The following is a 17,467-nucleotide window of genomic DNA, read 5'->3' as shown; positions in this document are numbered from 1 at the left end:
TGCCGGGCCGGCTGGGCTACCATCACCGCGCGATGCATTGTGGTACCTGCAGTCTGGTGCTGCTGCTCGGCCCCGCCGGAGGCGCCATGTCCCTGCGGGAATTAGCTGTGCTTGGGTGTTAATAAAACAAAAAAGTGTATTCTCTAAGGCTGACAGTGTTGTGCTCAAGCTACTCTGGGTTTGTTTTTTTTTTCTTTTTTTTTTTTTCTAAACCTGTGGTGAGATCCTGGTTCAGAAGAGCAAGAATCAGCTGAACCGCAAAACTCCAGCCCATCATTCTGTCAGTGTTGATCCGCCTGCCCTCAGGCGTTGGTGTCCTGCAGTGTTTGTGAAAAGAGTCACGGAGTGCATATGAGTCATCCTGTTAACAGCGTGAGTTTGCAGGTACATTTGAGTTCTTTCCAGTTTAATATATAACCCCACGTTGTAAAGATCTACACAATTAAATTAGGAAACTGATTTATTCAAGGAAGTAAGACTCATTAATATCTGAATAAAGCTAAATTTAAAGGGAAAAAATGGGGGTTCCCTCTCAATCTTTCATTTTTGACGTTTGTTTGCTTGTTGGGGTTTTTGTTTGGTTAGGTTTTTTAATGTTAAAAGACATTAGAAAGACAATTTTCTGAACTTTGCACCTGTCCAGCAATTGTGTTAGAGACCACCCGGAAATTCCAGGTATTGTAGGCAAAAAGCAGGGAATCGAGACAAATACAAACTCAAAGGCTTCACTGTCTTTGCTATTGAGCTGCTCAACGGGAAAACAGGAACAGAAGATTTCCATCTTAATGTTACAGTGCAACCTACCGACTGACAGGTGGAATGTGGAGTGCCGCTCTTTAAGAGAAAATACAAGAAGCGACCCCAAGAAACCTTCCTATCCCTGGAGCAGCATCAGCGGGGGTGCGCGGCAGGGATCACGTTCAGGAAACGGAGCCTCCCTGCTGACAGACGCCTCGGCTGCATTTGCCGATGGAGCTGGGAGCCGTGCCCAGGGCAGGAGAGGAGATCGCTCCCTCTCACCGGCCTGCAGGAGAAGCGCTACCCGCCCCCATTCCCGTTCCCGTTCCCGTTCCCGTTCCCGTTCCCGTTCCCGTTCCCTACAGGTGTCCGCCAGAGGGTGCCCGGCCCTCGCCGTTCTCCAGCTCCTGAGCCGAAGGCCATTTGGCAGCAAAGCAGCAGCAGCCTTTCCTTTATTTCTTTTTATTGCCCGTAGATGTTTCCCATGGTAAAGCGAACTCGATTATAAAATCCTATGTGACGACTTAGCCTATAAGGTTTTCAATTTCTATTTGAAGAGCAGGAGAGATTAAATGGTCTTTGGTTTGTAGGTCTTCTTCTTGCCAAACTCAGTTGTTGCACAGTAAGTTGTACATTCTCTGTCCTACCTAGTTATAGCTTCTCTGCTCTGGTGAGTTCCCACCTGGAGTGCTGCATCCAGGTCTGGAGTCCTCAGCACAGAAAAGACAAGGACCTGTTGGAGCATGTCCAGAAGAGGGCCACAAAGATGATTAGGGAGCTTAAGCACCTTTCCTATGAGGGCAAGCTGAGGGAGTCGGGGTTGTTCGAGAGACAAGAAGGCTTTGGGGAGATCTTACTGCAGCCTTTCAGTACTTACAGGGGGCTTATATGAGATGGGAAGAAGCATTTTAGCAGGGCTTGTTGTGATAAGGACAAGGGACAGTGGTTTTAAACTAAAAGAGGGTTGATTTAGACTAGATTTAAAGACAAAATTTTTTACAGTGAGGGTGGTGAGACACTGTAGCAGGTTTCTCAGAGAGGTGGTGGATGCCCTACCTCTGGAAACATTCCAGGTCAGGTTAGATGGGGCTCTGAGCAACTTGATCTAGTTGAAGATGACTGCTTATTGCAGGGTTCTGGACTGGGTGACCTTTACATGTCCCTTTCAACCCAAACTATTCTATGATTCAGTAACCGGGGTTGTAGTCATGCAAGCAAGTGTCATCTCAACCACAGTTATTTATTTATGTAAGGGAAATGTGTTTTAAATCAAACACAAAAAAAGACCTATGAGTAGCGCATTTTTGCGTGCTTCTGTAATGTTTTATTCCAGGCTGTTTTTTCTCCTGCAGCAGTAATTGACAGATCTCTGTTCTGGTCCTTACAGACAGCAAAATCATAGTACTCAAAGGCTCTGATTTGCCTCCCAAGTAGGAACCAGGACAGTCTCAAAGCAGGTAAGAAAGGAATACGTGGACACAAACACTCTTATTTCTTCCACACACACAGACTTGTGGAAGTGGGTTTCTCTTTAAAAACATCTGGTTTTGTACACAGTTAAGGTAATACCTGTTTGTGTCATGAGTTATGTACAGCTATGGGAATGCATATATTCATCACTGTTAGATACCTCTGTGTTTTAAGGTTAAATCCTTACATTTTGGATTTCAAAAGTGTGTTGAGTGTTGAACTTTAATTAGAACTTCTGAAAATCCTCCTATTGTGGTATTTGAAACCCAAACTTTTGACTATATTGTCCCTTGTGTCTACTAGCTGGTTACTCTAAATTCATGTAGCTCAGCATATGAGTGTTAAGAGCCAATTTATATATAATATTTATACATGGGCAATGTCCTACTTAAAACCATATTTCTGGGGACAAATTGCAAGACCATTATTCCTATATATGGTATATTGCTGTTTGAATGTGCTATTCATGCTCTTTTACCAAATATGGGTGAACATCTAAAACATTGGACCTATGTAGAGCTCCACATCAGACCAAGGGAGGGGAATCTAAAGTAATACTCAAGTTACAAAGCTGTCCAGCACTGCCTGTTTAAAATAGGGACCCATTTGACTTTGTTATACAATGAGAGTTATCACAGGGTTGTTACTTTTGCACCTCCATGAAAGTCCTCAGGCTCAAGGAGAAGAATTAGCATTTTTACAGTCTGATGTCGAGGTTAAAAATAGAAGTAGAGTTTAATTTTCTGTCATGCTGATGAAATTGTTACATTCTCCAAAAATGTGCCAATCTAAATAGTGAACCAAATTAAATGAGGGAATACTTTTTATAGCCAGAAGATGGGAGCTTGTAAGAAATACAAATATTTGTTGCCTGCTGTGCATGCACTTTCCCACCACAATGCAAGCAAGCTCTAAACCCTGATGTCCACAACTTATCAATTATCATTCTTCTGTGGGTGAAAATTAACCAGTGCTTAAAAACCAAAACGTTACAGATCCTTAAGCCCCTTCCCCCTGCCACTACAAAGTAATCATAATTCAAAATTTTCTTGGCTGCACCAGGAAAGCAAATTGACATTTTCTACATGCTCTTCTTCACAAAGGCATAATTCTAGCAAAATCTTTTATTTTTCCTTAAGTTTGGCGTCTCCCAGTTTGGCATTGGCATTTAATTCTGAATACATCAAGTCAAGGCAAAGCATTAGGTGTTTACAGTGGTGATTTCTTTCTCAGCTCCAGCCATCTCCTTAGAGGAGGAGGATTTCTCTCTACAGACAAGGTGCTTCACACCTAAAATGCTCTCAAAGAGCACATTCAATGGTCTTTGCATTAGGTTTTCAGGCCTCATTTTTAAAAAATATTGTCGTAATACCTTTTGGACAATTTCAATACCTGACTCAGGCCACAGCAAAGGGGCAGCAATAGGTTCATTCCATTCCTTCTTCCTCACTGCTTGTTCCTACCACTCTTAACTTTAGTTTCTTTAGTTAAATCTGTTCCCTGACCTGGTTCATCTCGCAGAGGAGTAGTGCAAATCTTTGAGGTACTGTATGTCATACTGTACTATGACACCACTTGTTCCGTGTCAAGTGGTTATTTCCAGGCTAAGCTCTGGTGCCTATATAAACTGTATAAGTGATCTTGGCTTCAAAGCATAAATAAATGTGTCTGAAGATTTTTCTGTATGTATGCTGGAATGCACATTAAGGTTAGGTAGTAGCATTTGTTAGAATACAGGTTAGAGTTACTACATAGCCATGTTCTGAATTTTTTTATGGACCCAGTTTCTACCACTAGAAGTTCTTGAAAATCTGCTTACATAGTTTCAGCTCTACTGTTGTGTTTGGCCATGCAACACCAGCAATGAGAATATTATAATAAAAAGCATACAGTCTCAGGGAGAAGCATACCATGGGCAGGAACATTTCTGTCCTTGATTCACCATGCAAATTAACACCACTGTAGATCTAAGACTAAGAGGTCAAAATTCAAGCTTGTTAAAGGTATCAGGCTATACTTTTTTTTCTGAAATTGGTGGCATCTTGACTTTGACCTGTGGCTACCTGGACTCTTACTCTCATTCTGTGTTTTTCAAACCCCATCTGTATTGTATTTACCTACCAAATGTATAACTCATTGCAAATCCAGGCAACTCCCACACTAAATCAGTGTGGAATTCAACCAGCACAAAGTTCCCAGTGGAAGTAAAGTCTGCAACCTTCTCTGTCCCACAATAAGGGCCAACTGCAGGTGATGTAGGGCGGCTTCCATCATGTATGAGCAAGTAGTCATAGATGCATCTGTCACTATATTCCAGGTCAAAGGATAACATTTTGAGAGATATCTGGAGAAAATACAACCAAAGCACTTTGCTTCCAGGTTACAACCTTTCCTCTTACCCATTTCTTAACAATAAATTGCCTAAATTCCTTGTGTGCAGGCACCACTTTTTATTCTGTGTGTGCACCACATCCTGATCCCATATGGCAATGCAAATTAGTAGCAAAATATTTGCTTAGTTCATCAGTATTTGGATTGGAAGGAGAAGCAAGGGACAAGATTGATCTTCTACGCTTCACATTCTTTCCTCTAGAGAAATATAAAAACAGCACCTGTGTGATGTTTCAGTTTTCGAGTGGGAGCTCTTACCTAGGGATTATTTTGAACAAAGCCTGCTGGTACAGGCTAGATTCATAAGAGTTCACATGCATGTGTAAAGGTTTTCCCTTACTAAGCACCTCAGATACGAGGATCCAGCATAAATTCTTAAAATGAATTTTTGCTTTCAGATTTTTACTCTGAGAATGTCTGCTGAAAAAGTGACATCACAGCTCTTATTCTTCAAGGGAAACAGAGGCTTCATCAGAGAACAGTGATGAAACCCACAAACGAATTCATCTGTGCCTTACCTTGTATCCGACTGGAGAAGTGATGACCCAGAAACATGCTCGGTTTTTGGGGTATTTACTGGGGTAGTTTGGAGAGGTGATGACTCCCTTTGAATCTCTGAAAGTGGCTCCACAATTCACTGAGGAGTAAAGGAGAGAACCAGATATATTAACAAGAGCGTTTTGTCAGCAGAAATGAGCTTGCTTACACCCTACTCTGTTATTTCTTCAAACCAAGAAAAAATGTGCTACCATGAAAATCTGCTGCTGAAGTACTTTATTTCTTCACTTAGTATTTGTATCAGCAGCTGTACCGAAGGAACTAGAAACGTGTCTGATAAAGAATCTTTGGAGGACAGGGAACAGCTGCATCTAAAGCTGTATCTGACTTTCCAATCGACTGTTATGTATTAGCATAGCATTCTCATGGCACTAACTGCCCTTCAGAAAAGAACCAGCTCAAGCATTCAAGATTGCAATATCAAGCTAGATCTAGTGCTTTCTAGAAATTATTCAACTGAATAAAGCAAAAAGAGTAAAAATAACACATTTCTAAGACTTCTTCAATTTATACTTTAAAGAAGTTTGGATTTTCAGTTGAAATAAGGCAATTTTGGGCTACTGCCTTCTTGCTGAAAGCATGTCCCAGCACAACAGAATTTGGTCTGGCAGTCCATAATGCATTTGTGTGTTTGCAAAAAAGACACCCCTCAAGCGATTACAGGAAGCACTGTGTTTCGTGTACATAATAAAAGCTTTTAATTCAGAAAGTGTAAGGTACCCAAGGTCAATACCTCTCCCACTGCATAAAATCCCACAAAACCTTAAATAACATCTTGCCAAGATACTGGCTTTGCATCTCATTGGGTGAGGTCTCTTGTTGAGTTCTGCAGTCTTTGTGCTTTTTGGCTGCACTGCTCCTATTAATTTCAGTCATTGCATTGTTTTTATTTAAAGACATTTTTCTGGAGATATGAAGAAGTCTAACAAGCTCTCAGAAGAATGTGAGCGGGATCTCAGGATTACTAACACGAGGCCCGTGCAACATCCCACTTTCTGCTTCCTGTGAACTTTCAGACCCATCATTGCCTGGCCTTCTGCCTTTCCGATTGCTGTGAAAGTGTAAAGAATGACAGTGAAAAGACCCACTCTGTAAGGTATAGTAAAAATGTACACTTCTTCCATACAAATACTGCTAATGCTGTTCTCGAAGCTTTGTAAAGGAGTGTTCATACCCCTGTTGTAGGAGGCTCTGAATCCTGTGGCTGTAATGCTCTCATCGCTTGCAAATTCTACCAGCACTGTCGATCCAGATGCCACTAAGGAGGGCAGTGGGCCCTTCCCACAGTACTTGTCCAGCAAGACAGGGGAGCTCTTGCTGTTCCCGTTGTAAATTTTTATATAGTCAGAAGAACAGTCTGTGGAGTGTTGGAGATCAAAAGCCTCAAACTGCAGGAAAATCTTGAGAAACAAAAAAGCAGATGTTGGGTTTAATGTTATACACAGGAAAAGTCTCAAACTATCTACTTGAATATGAAGTGAACCTTCATATTCATTTTACTATCCATGTATTACTGAAACTTTACTTTCTTTATGAAAAGAGCACAGAATTTCACCTAGCTATCCTAGTACTGAGATCCCAGAGACTGATGTTTCACTACTGCTTGTGTTTGAAAAGCCATCCAATCTGAACTGGATAAAAATCGAGTTGAATAATCCCTCTAATAGTCTTAAGTCTTATGAAAATTGTTGAGACTTTCATTCAATGAGTAACAAAATAAATGTCTTGGTCCATGAAACTGACTCCCAGGGGTTACTCATGGTAACAAAATAATGCTTTGTAGCCTGGATACTGTGGGTCAAACCTTTTTTCTCCGAATAAAAATTACCTTACTTCGACGGATGCGGATCAACCACAGACAGTTGCTGTTGTTCGGGTATGGGGATGGGTAATTGACAGAGGAGAACGAGCCTTTGGGTTTAGGCAACACAGAGCTACAGCAATCTGAAGGGAAGAACCAAACAGTGTTGAAGAGAATGAAAACTGCACAAAAGTATTCCTGAAATGCCTGACAAGTCTCTCCAACCATTTGCAGCAGTCAAGCTTGTATAAATTAATTATAATGCTTACAATTGTTTTGATGTTCCTTGTGTAAAAGCCATTGAAAACCTGCAAGTGAAATAAAGGTAGGTAAAGTACTTACCTGTTTCAGCTACTGATGTTTTATTTAAAGACAATAGGGCTTCACTCACGTATTTTAGTTTACTAAAAAAGGCCTGGATCTTTTGAGAACTTCCTTAACTTCAATCACAGAAGTACTTTCAATGACAGCAGTACATCAATTTCCATCAGCAGCTGTGTGTATTCAAAAATGTGTGCAAACATCAAGTTTGAAAACAAGATTTTGTCAAAGCAAAGAGAGGTAGTCACTGGGGGAAAACACTAACAGAGAGCACTGAAGCCAACCTACATAGTTGACATAGTAACCGGTATACAAAGTCTGATCTCATCTGTCTTTTGTCTTTCTACATCTTCATTTTTTGCACTTTATGTAACTCCCCAAATTACAAAGTATGAATATATGACATCTGCTCATAGGAATTTATGACATTTTTCTCTTGCTCCCTGCTCTTCCTGAGACAACCAGACTTCTTGTGGGTTTTTTTGTCCCCAAGTTTTTCTCCTTTTTTTAAATTTAGTCCTTTCCTTCCAAAACATACAGATCTAATTATGAAATTACATAGTAAAGGTATTGAAGTGTGATTCATTCCCAGCCCCACTGTCAAGAATAAATATCACTAGATACTTGTTATCACTATCTTTGAGACACTTAATTTGTAAATTTGTCTTATCTGCAGTTGCGAATTTGGAGGAACCACTCAGCAATGATTTCTGTACCTAACAATCCCACTGAAGGAACGCTGATTCCTTCTAAATGCTAATTATTTAACTAAGTTCTAACACAAGAGCTGAATTTAGGACATTAATATTTAGGTCTTTTTAATGTTTCTAGCTGTTTTGGTGGAAATTAATTGAATAACATCCCAGAAAAGTCAAATACCATGTAAGTCAATTAGCCTTTGTCCTGGGAGTTAAGGCAAAACCTGTGCATTGCAGGAGCATGTTACAGCTGCTTTGTGCATCTTAGCTCAAGAGTTCCTGTTTACAGAGAATGCTAGGTATTTCTAGACCTTAAGATACCACAGGGATGAATTAAGAAATGGATGTGGCAAGAAAGTAGATATCTATACAAAATGCCTATGGTTTTCTCCTCAGAGGTGTTCTGATCAGGCTGAATGGCACCCGTGCTTACAGCCCTGCAGTCATTTTGTAATTAAGAGAAATCACAAATTTGCTGGCCCTACTGATGCACATGACTCTAAGCTATACTCATGGCCGAGGAGAGCTTACATGCTTTGCAACCTTCAGAGCTTTCCTGGAATGAGAATCTGACAGAGGTAGCAACCATGATTTCTTTGATGGATTTTGTTTATCTCAAAGAGCAGGGATGCGGTGGGGATAACCGAAAATGAGAGTGAAGTATTGAAAATAATTCAAGCCAAGAAGGCAGCAGTTCAGCACAGGGACAGTTCTGTTTCCTGTTACAGGGTGAGAGAAAGATGTATTGAAGGGACCTTGGGCCACGTTCCTTTGGGGGACGTCTGTCAGTGCCTACAGACATCAGGTGTCTTCACATGCCTTCTATCTACAGCACTTACTGCACTTGTAGAGCTTGTTGATTTTAGCTACATCCAAGTTACTCAGCCCTTCTCTCTGCCCAATAGGTACAGAGGGGTCAGGAACTGGTACAATAGTTGGTTTTCCTGGAGCGCTGGAGAAATCATACCTGTAGAAACAAGGAAATCACATTTCTAGATTGCTTTCCATAGACAGGGAAGTTCTCTAACTGTATAATCATTTTCTATGTACCCCATAAACACAACTTAAATGGAAATGGACAAGAAGCTTCTCAGAGACCAGGTGGTCTTCCCTGAAGAGGACCAGCATGGCAGATATTTGGTGTTCAGCAGCTGAAAGCAAGCAAGCAGAAAAAGCTGCACTGTCCTGAATGAAAAGGCCTTTCACCAATGCCCAGCAAAATGGACTGAATCCCACCTTCATGGTTCCTGAGGCAGAGGAGCAGAAATAGTTCTGTCTCAGTTACTAATGGTCTATTTGCTATCTGCAATTTCCTGCCTTCTGCTGGTCAAGTTTTGTTTCAGGATTTTGTTCAGAAATTGTTACTTGCTTGTGGAAATAAAGGAGAAGGTACATGATACAAGCTTTGACATTATGGACTAAAATGCAACCTTAGACAGTGTTCCCAGATTAACATAAGGCAGCATACAATATCTCAGTGATATAAAAAAATTCCGTCTTTCTTGCCTGTATACTTAAATGTTGTTGTCTATGATCAGCTGTTACTACGTTTACAAAACAATTTGAACTTCAGAATTGGTTTAGATCAGTGATTCAGTAGAGTTAGACTTTGGGCCTCAGCCATGTCAAAGACCTTTAGCAAGAGACAAGAGTACAGTGGAAGAAAATGTTGCCCTATGTTTTGTTTCTATCCGTATCAATTCTTGTTTTCCAAGAATCCTGCTGACAAAGGAAGTGTGCTCACCCTTATTTATGTCCATGCACTCAATTTTAAATGAACAGCAAAACTCATTCCCTGCACAGAGCAACTCCTTCCTAGATCTGAGCAGAAGATCTGAAAGCTGTTTGTGCCTTTGAAAAGACATCTCAGCAAACAACTTACGCGCCGTAGTGCATCACTGAAGAGTAGTCATAGGGAAGGCCCAGGTTTTTTGAATTCATTTTCCCAAAGTTTCCTTGTTCCCCTGTAAGGTAGGAAAGCAACATTTCAGTCAGAACAATTATTACTGCTCTAATAGTACACTGCCTGCTGTCATAATCCTGAAAGTAACATAGGATACTAATACGTGTTCTCATGAGATCTTGGATCTATCAAAACCACCAGAGATTTTTGAAATCCATGGAAAACCATTTTTACAGTCTAGTAGGTTTCAGAATATAATCAAATAAGTTTTGATATAATCAATGAATACATTTTACTCTTCAAGCAAAAGTATTCCTCTGTCCATCTTCATTAGCGTGTCTCCAAATACGTTTCAGTGCATTATCTTGAATACTATAAGCATCCAACCTATGTCCCCAAAGCTGCATCCATCCCTTGAGAGGGAAATGTAGTTGACCACCTAGATGAAAAATTCAGAGCTATGCATGGGTGATGTCTTGCTGAGTCCTTCCACCACAGGTTATAAGGCCACAAAAGAAAGGGATACATTTTACCTGTTACTTGCCCCAGAGTTCATGCTACCAGCCATGTTGTGGCTTTGTCTCTGGTCAAACCCATCAGCAGTGACTACAGTGAAGTGATGTGACTCACATGAAGCAGAGAAACAAATTCTGTCAGAATAGCTGCTGAGCATTTTACCACTTTTCATCTGTTTAGCTTTAAAAAGCCAATATGAGATAAGAAAGTGTTACACTGTTACAGAGCTGGGGCCCAGGGACAGAGACTGGATTTCATGTCACCTAGCTTTATTTCTTCAAGTTAGGCAATGAAACTATTCCTCAAGGCTTCCAGGATAGTCAGAGGAGAGGGAAAGAAAGAGAGACACAGTTGGAGGGAGTTTCATGTGAAGAAGGCACTTCTTTTACTCACGGACTGGAGATCATGAATATGAATTACATCCTAGATCTCTTGTCCATGGTAAGACAGGCAAGCAAGCAGTCAGAGCAGGGAGCTGAATGCAGTCAGCCTGGCATTAAGACTAAAGCCCTAACCACTGAGCACTCCTTTCCAGTTCTGTACCTTCATTATTGTAACTACAAATGTGTTTGTAAACCACAGACCATCTGGACAGGAGTTCAGAGTTGGACATCCTTGAGGTCTACACAACTCAGCTGGCAGGCTTGCAACCAGAGCAAGTCTCAGCCTGTAATGTTGTTCAGACTGGTCCTGGGCTGAGGGCTAAGAGATGCAAAAAGAAGATCTGAAATCCCAACTAATAGAAAATTTGGGGATAAACATGAATTTGGAGCTTTTCATAGCTCTAAAACTCAGTTAAGGCTTAAACTGTTTCTCAACAGCATTGGACTTCCTGACTCTGTTTTAATCTCAGTCGCTCTTATCTACTACACTGACTTCAGAAAGAATTATCAGCAAGTGTGCAGCTTTTTTTGAGGTGATGAACAGAGAACACAGTTCAAACGTGGTGAAACATTGAAGCATATGGCTACTGTTTGGCACAGAAGTGCTTTGCTGAATTGGTTTGCTAAATAAAGAAAAAGCAACAGCATCCTGGCTGGACTGAGGTGCTGCCAGCAAACTACTACCTACCTCATCACATGCCAAAGAGATCTGTCTGTCTAGACCTACACACGTTTGGGGACTCACCCCATCTTTTCTACTCTAAAAAAAGAAAAGAATCTACCTCTGCCAGAATATAAATGCAATGACTCAGAAGAGCTGCAAAGGAAACTGCGGCTGAAGACTCTGAATATATTTTTTTCCCAAAAGTTTGGGAAAAACAAGCTGAGTTTCAAGTAGCTAAGTGGACAGCAACTGATCAGGCTGCATTTTATCAAAACAAAGAAGTAGGATGGCTTCCAAGGTAAATTGCTGGATAAAAACAAAACCCAGAAAACATCTACAATACAAAAGTCCTGGAAGGAGAAAAACAGCTTGTGTGAGAGTTGGAATGCTGGAAAAGGTCTTCAGGTCTAGTTCTGCACCACCAAGGTCAGCGGGAGCTCTGCCATCAGCACTGTTAACAGCAGCATGTTTTTACATGAGATGTACATTAGCAGTCCTCCATAAACATAACTGTTTCTCCATTTCCTTTTCCCTGCATATCTTTGCATTTCTTCCCTACAGTGCTTGAGCTGCACACTCTGCATTCAGACTCCCTTGCCACACCAATCTCTCATTCTCCACCCATGGCGTACACTTAAAACACCGATGATATACCTCATCTCCTTTGGCATAGCCTTGTCCTCTTTACCTCTTCCCCCAATTTATCATTTCATGACACTGCCTGAATCAGAGCTTGGTTACATCTGTATCCTTCAGGAATTATGACATCTGAATCTGTGGAGTTCCCTTTGAAAAACTAGTGTAAGATGATGTGTGTTTAGTATATGTAACTTCAAGCTTTCAACTTCTCTTTCCTAGCACATCCTGTGCTAACATTTCAAACATGGCACACCCTTATTGTACAATGGCAAACAACTCACAGCAAAATTACACCTTAACACTGGAGCTGAAACCTCAGTAAAGAACAACACAAATGGAATTTACTTAAGATATCATGGGAATAGCTGAAGAAAGTTTGGAGAACAGTGTGTTAGGAATTTGCAATAAAAACAATCAAGTTCCATCTGGAGAAAAAGATGGATATATTTTCAGCTGTGCATGATACTGAGTAATTGAGTATCTTATTTGTTGAAGAGACTTAATAGAATTTGGTATTCAATTGTCCAGCCTCATTTACTATTAGTTTCTATAATGAACTAAATAGACTATGGCATTTTTACAATTGTTATGGGTTGCCCAGCTCTCTAACAGCTATCAGACAAGTGATTGCCTGCATACTTTCTTCTGCTATTTTCCTTCTATGTACCACTTTCTCACTTTCCCTTGGATCTCCTGCCATTCTGTCTACCCTTTCCTCCCCAGAGCCTGGAGCTCTTGTATATGAGCCCATGTTCCCAGCACACAGATCATGGGCACATGCCCAGACTATTCATTCTGCATTCCTTTCCATAAACAGTATCCACTTGTTTTTCCTCTACAGAATTACCAGTCCAATTGCTCCCCATGACTCCTTCTTTTCATGTGTATGTGATCCTGTCCACAAAAATAATTGCAGTCTTTCCTCTCACATCAAGCCAAGTCCCAAAATTTTGCAAATGCTAATGGTTGCATGTGTATCTAATGTCTCCACATTGAGTCTCTTGTTCATACACATTTTAGGATATGTGCAGTTCACTCACTGCCGAGATGCCTACTGGCTGCCTGCCCCTATTTCCGTGGCTTTCCCAAGATAGAGCTGTGTGATTCCCCAACATGATCTCGAATGTCACACTTCACCCTCCCCCCTCAGTTAAGGGTCCCATAGTCTTGCCTCCTGGCCAAGTCTTTGCAACAACATTTTGTATTCCTGATGATCTTGGTATTTTGGGGTCTGGGCTCAAGATGGCAATCAAAATAAGAACGTAGAGCTACTTTTAGGCTGCATCTGCCACACTGCCATAAGTGTAGCCACAGAAATTCCCTTAGTACAAACACTGAACAAGAAATTCCATCACACTGAATGTGCTGCTGCTGCTGCTGCAATTCAGCCAGCATTAATCATGGTTCTTCTTTGCATTTTTAAAGGAGACTGTTAAAGGAGAATGTTAAAGGAGAAACATTCTCTTTTAACTGTAAGTATAAATTTTCTCTTACGATTTAGTGGACATACCTGCCACTATGTGTTCCCACATAATCTTGACAAACCTGTCCCGATCACTCCGTGCCTGTTCATGGATGAAACCCAGAGCGTGGTTCATTTCATGCTGAATTGCTCCTTTATCCATGCAACCATTTTTCACCAGGCCCACTGCTTGACGTCCTCCAATCTTTCCAAAGTACGACCAGCAGCTAAGAACAAGCAATCAATAGCTAAAAGGATCACATTTAGCAAATACAAATATATAGATGTATTGATAATGTCATGAAGGTTCTCTAGATACGCAGCCACAGAAGGGGACATGCAAATAGTCACTGGCACGAGATATCTAGACTTCTGAAAGCTGCCAAATGACATGGTGGGAGGGAGATAAAGCCTTTGTGATGATGATGGCAAATTTTAAACCAGTAAATTGGCTATATCAAACTGAGGCGAAGCATTATAAAGTGTTAAGCAAAAACCTGAAACAATTTTACTTATTTAAATTTTTATAACAATTAAGAAAAATTTTTATTTTGAATTACACCCCATTATCTTTAAATACACACATATATTTATTCCTGCAGCCTATTAGCTGATGTAACAACCAGTATATCTAAAGAAAAATTAAAAATTGCACTTGCTCTCTAAATCTTTACTGCTAGGATTAAAAAAAGCAATTACTTAAATCCAAAACAAACCAGAAAAGAATCTGAAACACCTTTTGAGTGCTGCCACTCTCAGGAGACAAGGAGCTTACCTCTGCCCTCGTTCAACATACACATAGTCTTTTTCTGTAGTGCGATTTACAAATTGCACACAGGTCAGTGTGGAGATCTCTTGCAAAGCATCAGCAATCCAAGACCTCTCTGTTATTGCTAGAAAGAGAAGGGGGCCAGGAGAAATCTTTCTTGGTTAATCAAAAACCAAGGTGCATTGATGCGGTGCATTGCTTTAAAACTTCACAGCACACATTAGCTCTTTATCATACAAGTATAGTGAAAAAAGGGCACAAAACATTCAGAGATCTTCAGACTGATTGGACTTTTATGGGGAAGTGTAACAATTACACCTATCCCATATGCATATTATTTAGGAGACAGCTGGTGGAAAGCAAATGATTGGCATTGTTCCTTCCATTAGACAGAAGAGAAGAAATGAGAGAGTTTCAGATACAAATAGTTGGACTAAAGTATCCCAAATGAGCCAGCTGATTGTAGCCAAGCACCAAACCCCTATTTTGTTTATCAGAAAGAACAAATGCCTTCCGCAGCCCCCTTGGAATCACTTTAGACAGCCAAGGCTCTGAAGATCACAGTGTTTCTATTCAGGTACCAAATAAAGATCAGAGTGTTTATCTATTTTGGAACATTTTGGCCTAATTTGGCTTCCTCAGTTATGAATCATCTACAACTGATGCATATCTCAATTTCCTAATATTTAAACTTTGGAGAGAGGGAGATAGAGGGAATAGCCCTCACCTATTCACAAGAGTACATACTACAGTTCTGGAGGCACATGGGCAGAGAAGCAGCCTAGATAACACAGAGATTGGGCTTTTCTCAGTTCCTTTCCCTGAGGAACAGGAATCAGGCTCAGGCTGTATTTCACTTCCATGCCATTTTCTCTCAAGGTAAGATCTTTGAAGAAGGATCTGTATGGAATTCACTCCTGCAGCCTTTTGCACAGGACAGAGCTATTGACTGACTAGAGGGAATCAACAAAGGAAAAAATATTTCCAAGGATTTTTCCTCCATTTTTGCCTCTACAGGGGTTCTAATGTGGGAATATTTTTAGGAGAGATTTGAAAGAAAATGATAGAGTTCAAAAACATGCTCCTAGTGGTAATTTTGACAAAAATACTTTCATAATGTGAACAAATTATGCTTCTTCTAATGTACTTTCTAAATATCAAAGTACATTGTAGCTAGTGGGAACAAGCCAATATTTGAAATTACAATTAATTACCTGACTATAGCCCAAGTAACCACATATTTTAGTGTGATCTGTTTGGAGTCTAAGCCAAACTTCCATAGGGCAAACAGGATAGAAAAAGAGACGTGTCAATAAATTTCGCTTGTGCAAAGGTTGCTTTTGGTGCATGCCACAGAAACATAAAATAATAGGGAACATAGGGTCTGGAAAATCAAGGCTAACTTTAGAGCATCCATTTACATACACTCACAGAAATCAGAAGAGATGTTAACTGGAACCTTGACCAGTCCATCTTGTGACTTGGGCCATAAACAACTCTCACAGTTAATTGCACTGCGTCGCCCTCGTCTCAAGAGGATGTCTCCTTCATACACAGCTATTTCACTACCTGGCAGATGTAGAAAATAAAGAACAGACAAGGCACTGAGAAGGCAAATACATGTGCAGAAAGGGAAACGAGGTACACACTAACCAAGATTTTGTATCTTTGGAAATTTCTTTCACTGAAGTTCATTTCCTAATAATGTGAGGAAGGATTAGTATGCTAAGACTGGTTAGGTCTGCATTGCTTCCTGGATAGAAAAGTTTAGTATTAATATAAATGTTATGGTGCAGCTGTAATCAAAGTCGTGACTAAATAAATTTTAGCTTACGAAGCTTTGGGAGCTTTCAGAGGGGAATGCTAAGTATTATAAGTCATTGTTCTCTTCATCAGACCCTATGGAATTAAAGAAAAATCATAACTGACCTCTGTAAAAATAGTATTAATCATACAAAAGAGAGTACTGTTTTTATCATGCATATTGAATGCATGCAAGCTGTTAATTTCCAAGTTAACTGGGAATTTGACATGAGACATTGTGACATGCTCCTCAGTTCTGACTCTAAAACACTGGGAATACATTTCTCACAGACAAAAGGGATCTGGTATTAGGCCAAAAAATTACAACAGTCTTGGGTATTGCAGACAGGAAAGTGCTATATATCACAAAGGAAAGACAACAAAGTGAAAAATATTCTGATTTTCTAGGGCTACATATGGAAAAGAGCATTTCATGTAGCAATTGCTCAATAATTCTTCTTAACTTCTTTATTGCAACAACATAAAAAATCACACTGAATGTGACTTTTAAACACACTTGAGTTCTGTGAATTGTCTTCCACTGATGCTGGAAAAAAAAACATTTTCAAAGAGAAAAATATACCAAATAATGATATTGAGGTATACAGATGCAGCTCCACCAAAACCTGTAGTTATTTATATAATAATTACAATCAAACTCACCTAAGTCATTCTTTCTTGTAGCTATCTGGAAAAAAAAAAAATTTAGTACATGCTCATCTCCATAGCAGAAAACTTCTATCAAGTAGAATCACAGCAGTAAGAGTTTCTAATTAATTTTAAGATAGAGCAACTCAGCAGCAGCAATGTAAATTCTCAACATCCCAGAGCAGGGACACACCTGGACAGGTTTACTTAGTGCAAAGCTACAGAGAAATGCTAAATGAGTTGGCAGAAAAAAGTACTTCATCTTCAAGTTTCCAAGATAATGTTCTCTGCTCTGCAGCTCAGTTCTCAAAATTGTGATTAGTTTACTTGGGGCAAGTTTTATGGGAAAGCTCCTGCTGTTGTTAACAAGAGTAACAAAATTAAATAACAAGAAGTATTTTCACAAAACAAACAAGCTGCAGGACCTCTCAAGAGAATTTCCAGGCTCTCATTTCTTATTTATCTTTAAAAAACAGAGGAAGTGGAGCAATAGGAAAGAAAATTCAGTAACCTTAAAGTGACTCATCTTTAATTCTAAGAAGAACCCATGAGCTGCTGCAGGTCCCCTCACTGCTGACCAAGGGACAGGATATCCAGCAGCAGTCTGTTGACAGAAAAACTCCATCTCAAGGAACTCTTTGATCCATCCACACTGACTACCTGTAATAGTAACTCTGTAGCTTGCTGTCAGGAGATACCCTGC

General features: G+C 40.1%; 1 protein-coding gene and 1 long non-coding RNA gene across 2 annotated transcripts; one reads left to right on the top strand and one right to left on the bottom strand.

The window, feature by feature from the left end:
• The first annotated feature begins 52 nt into the window (after nt 1-52).
• On the top strand, nt 53-7,295 carry LOC121669445. The gene is made up of 3 exons (XR_006017770.1): nt 53-384; nt 2,126-2,195; nt 4,998-7,295. It is a non-coding gene; the product is annotated as an uncharacterized LOC121669445 (long non-coding RNA).
• On the bottom strand, nt 1,960-17,072 carry LOC121669441 (embryonic protein UVS.2-like). The gene is made up of 11 exons (XM_042038394.1): nt 16,958-17,072; nt 16,780-16,804; nt 15,745-15,882; nt 14,320-14,437; nt 13,593-13,771; nt 9,860-9,941; nt 8,817-8,944; nt 6,986-7,101; nt 6,332-6,557; nt 5,118-5,236; nt 1,960-4,552 (listed from the first exon to the last, which is right to left on the bottom strand). The coding sequence occupies exons 1-11, from the start codon at nt 17,024-17,026 to the stop codon at nt 4,322-4,324; spliced, it is 1,431 nt and encodes a 476-aa protein (XP_041894328.1). The 5' UTR covers nt 17,027-17,072; the 3' UTR covers nt 1,960-4,321.
• Between the last annotated feature and the right edge of the window lie 395 nt (nt 17,073-17,467).

Source organism: Corvus kubaryi, unplaced genomic scaffold, assembly GCF_017639235.1.
Source record: "Corvus kubaryi isolate FWS band 111438036 unplaced genomic scaffold, C.kubaryi_AGA036_p1.0 37392, whole genome shotgun sequence".
Lineage (NCBI taxonomy): Eukaryota > Metazoa > Chordata > Aves > Passeriformes > Corvidae > Corvus > Corvus kubaryi.
Note: the sequence above shows the minus strand (reverse complement) of the source record. Positions and strands in the feature narration are given on the sequence as shown.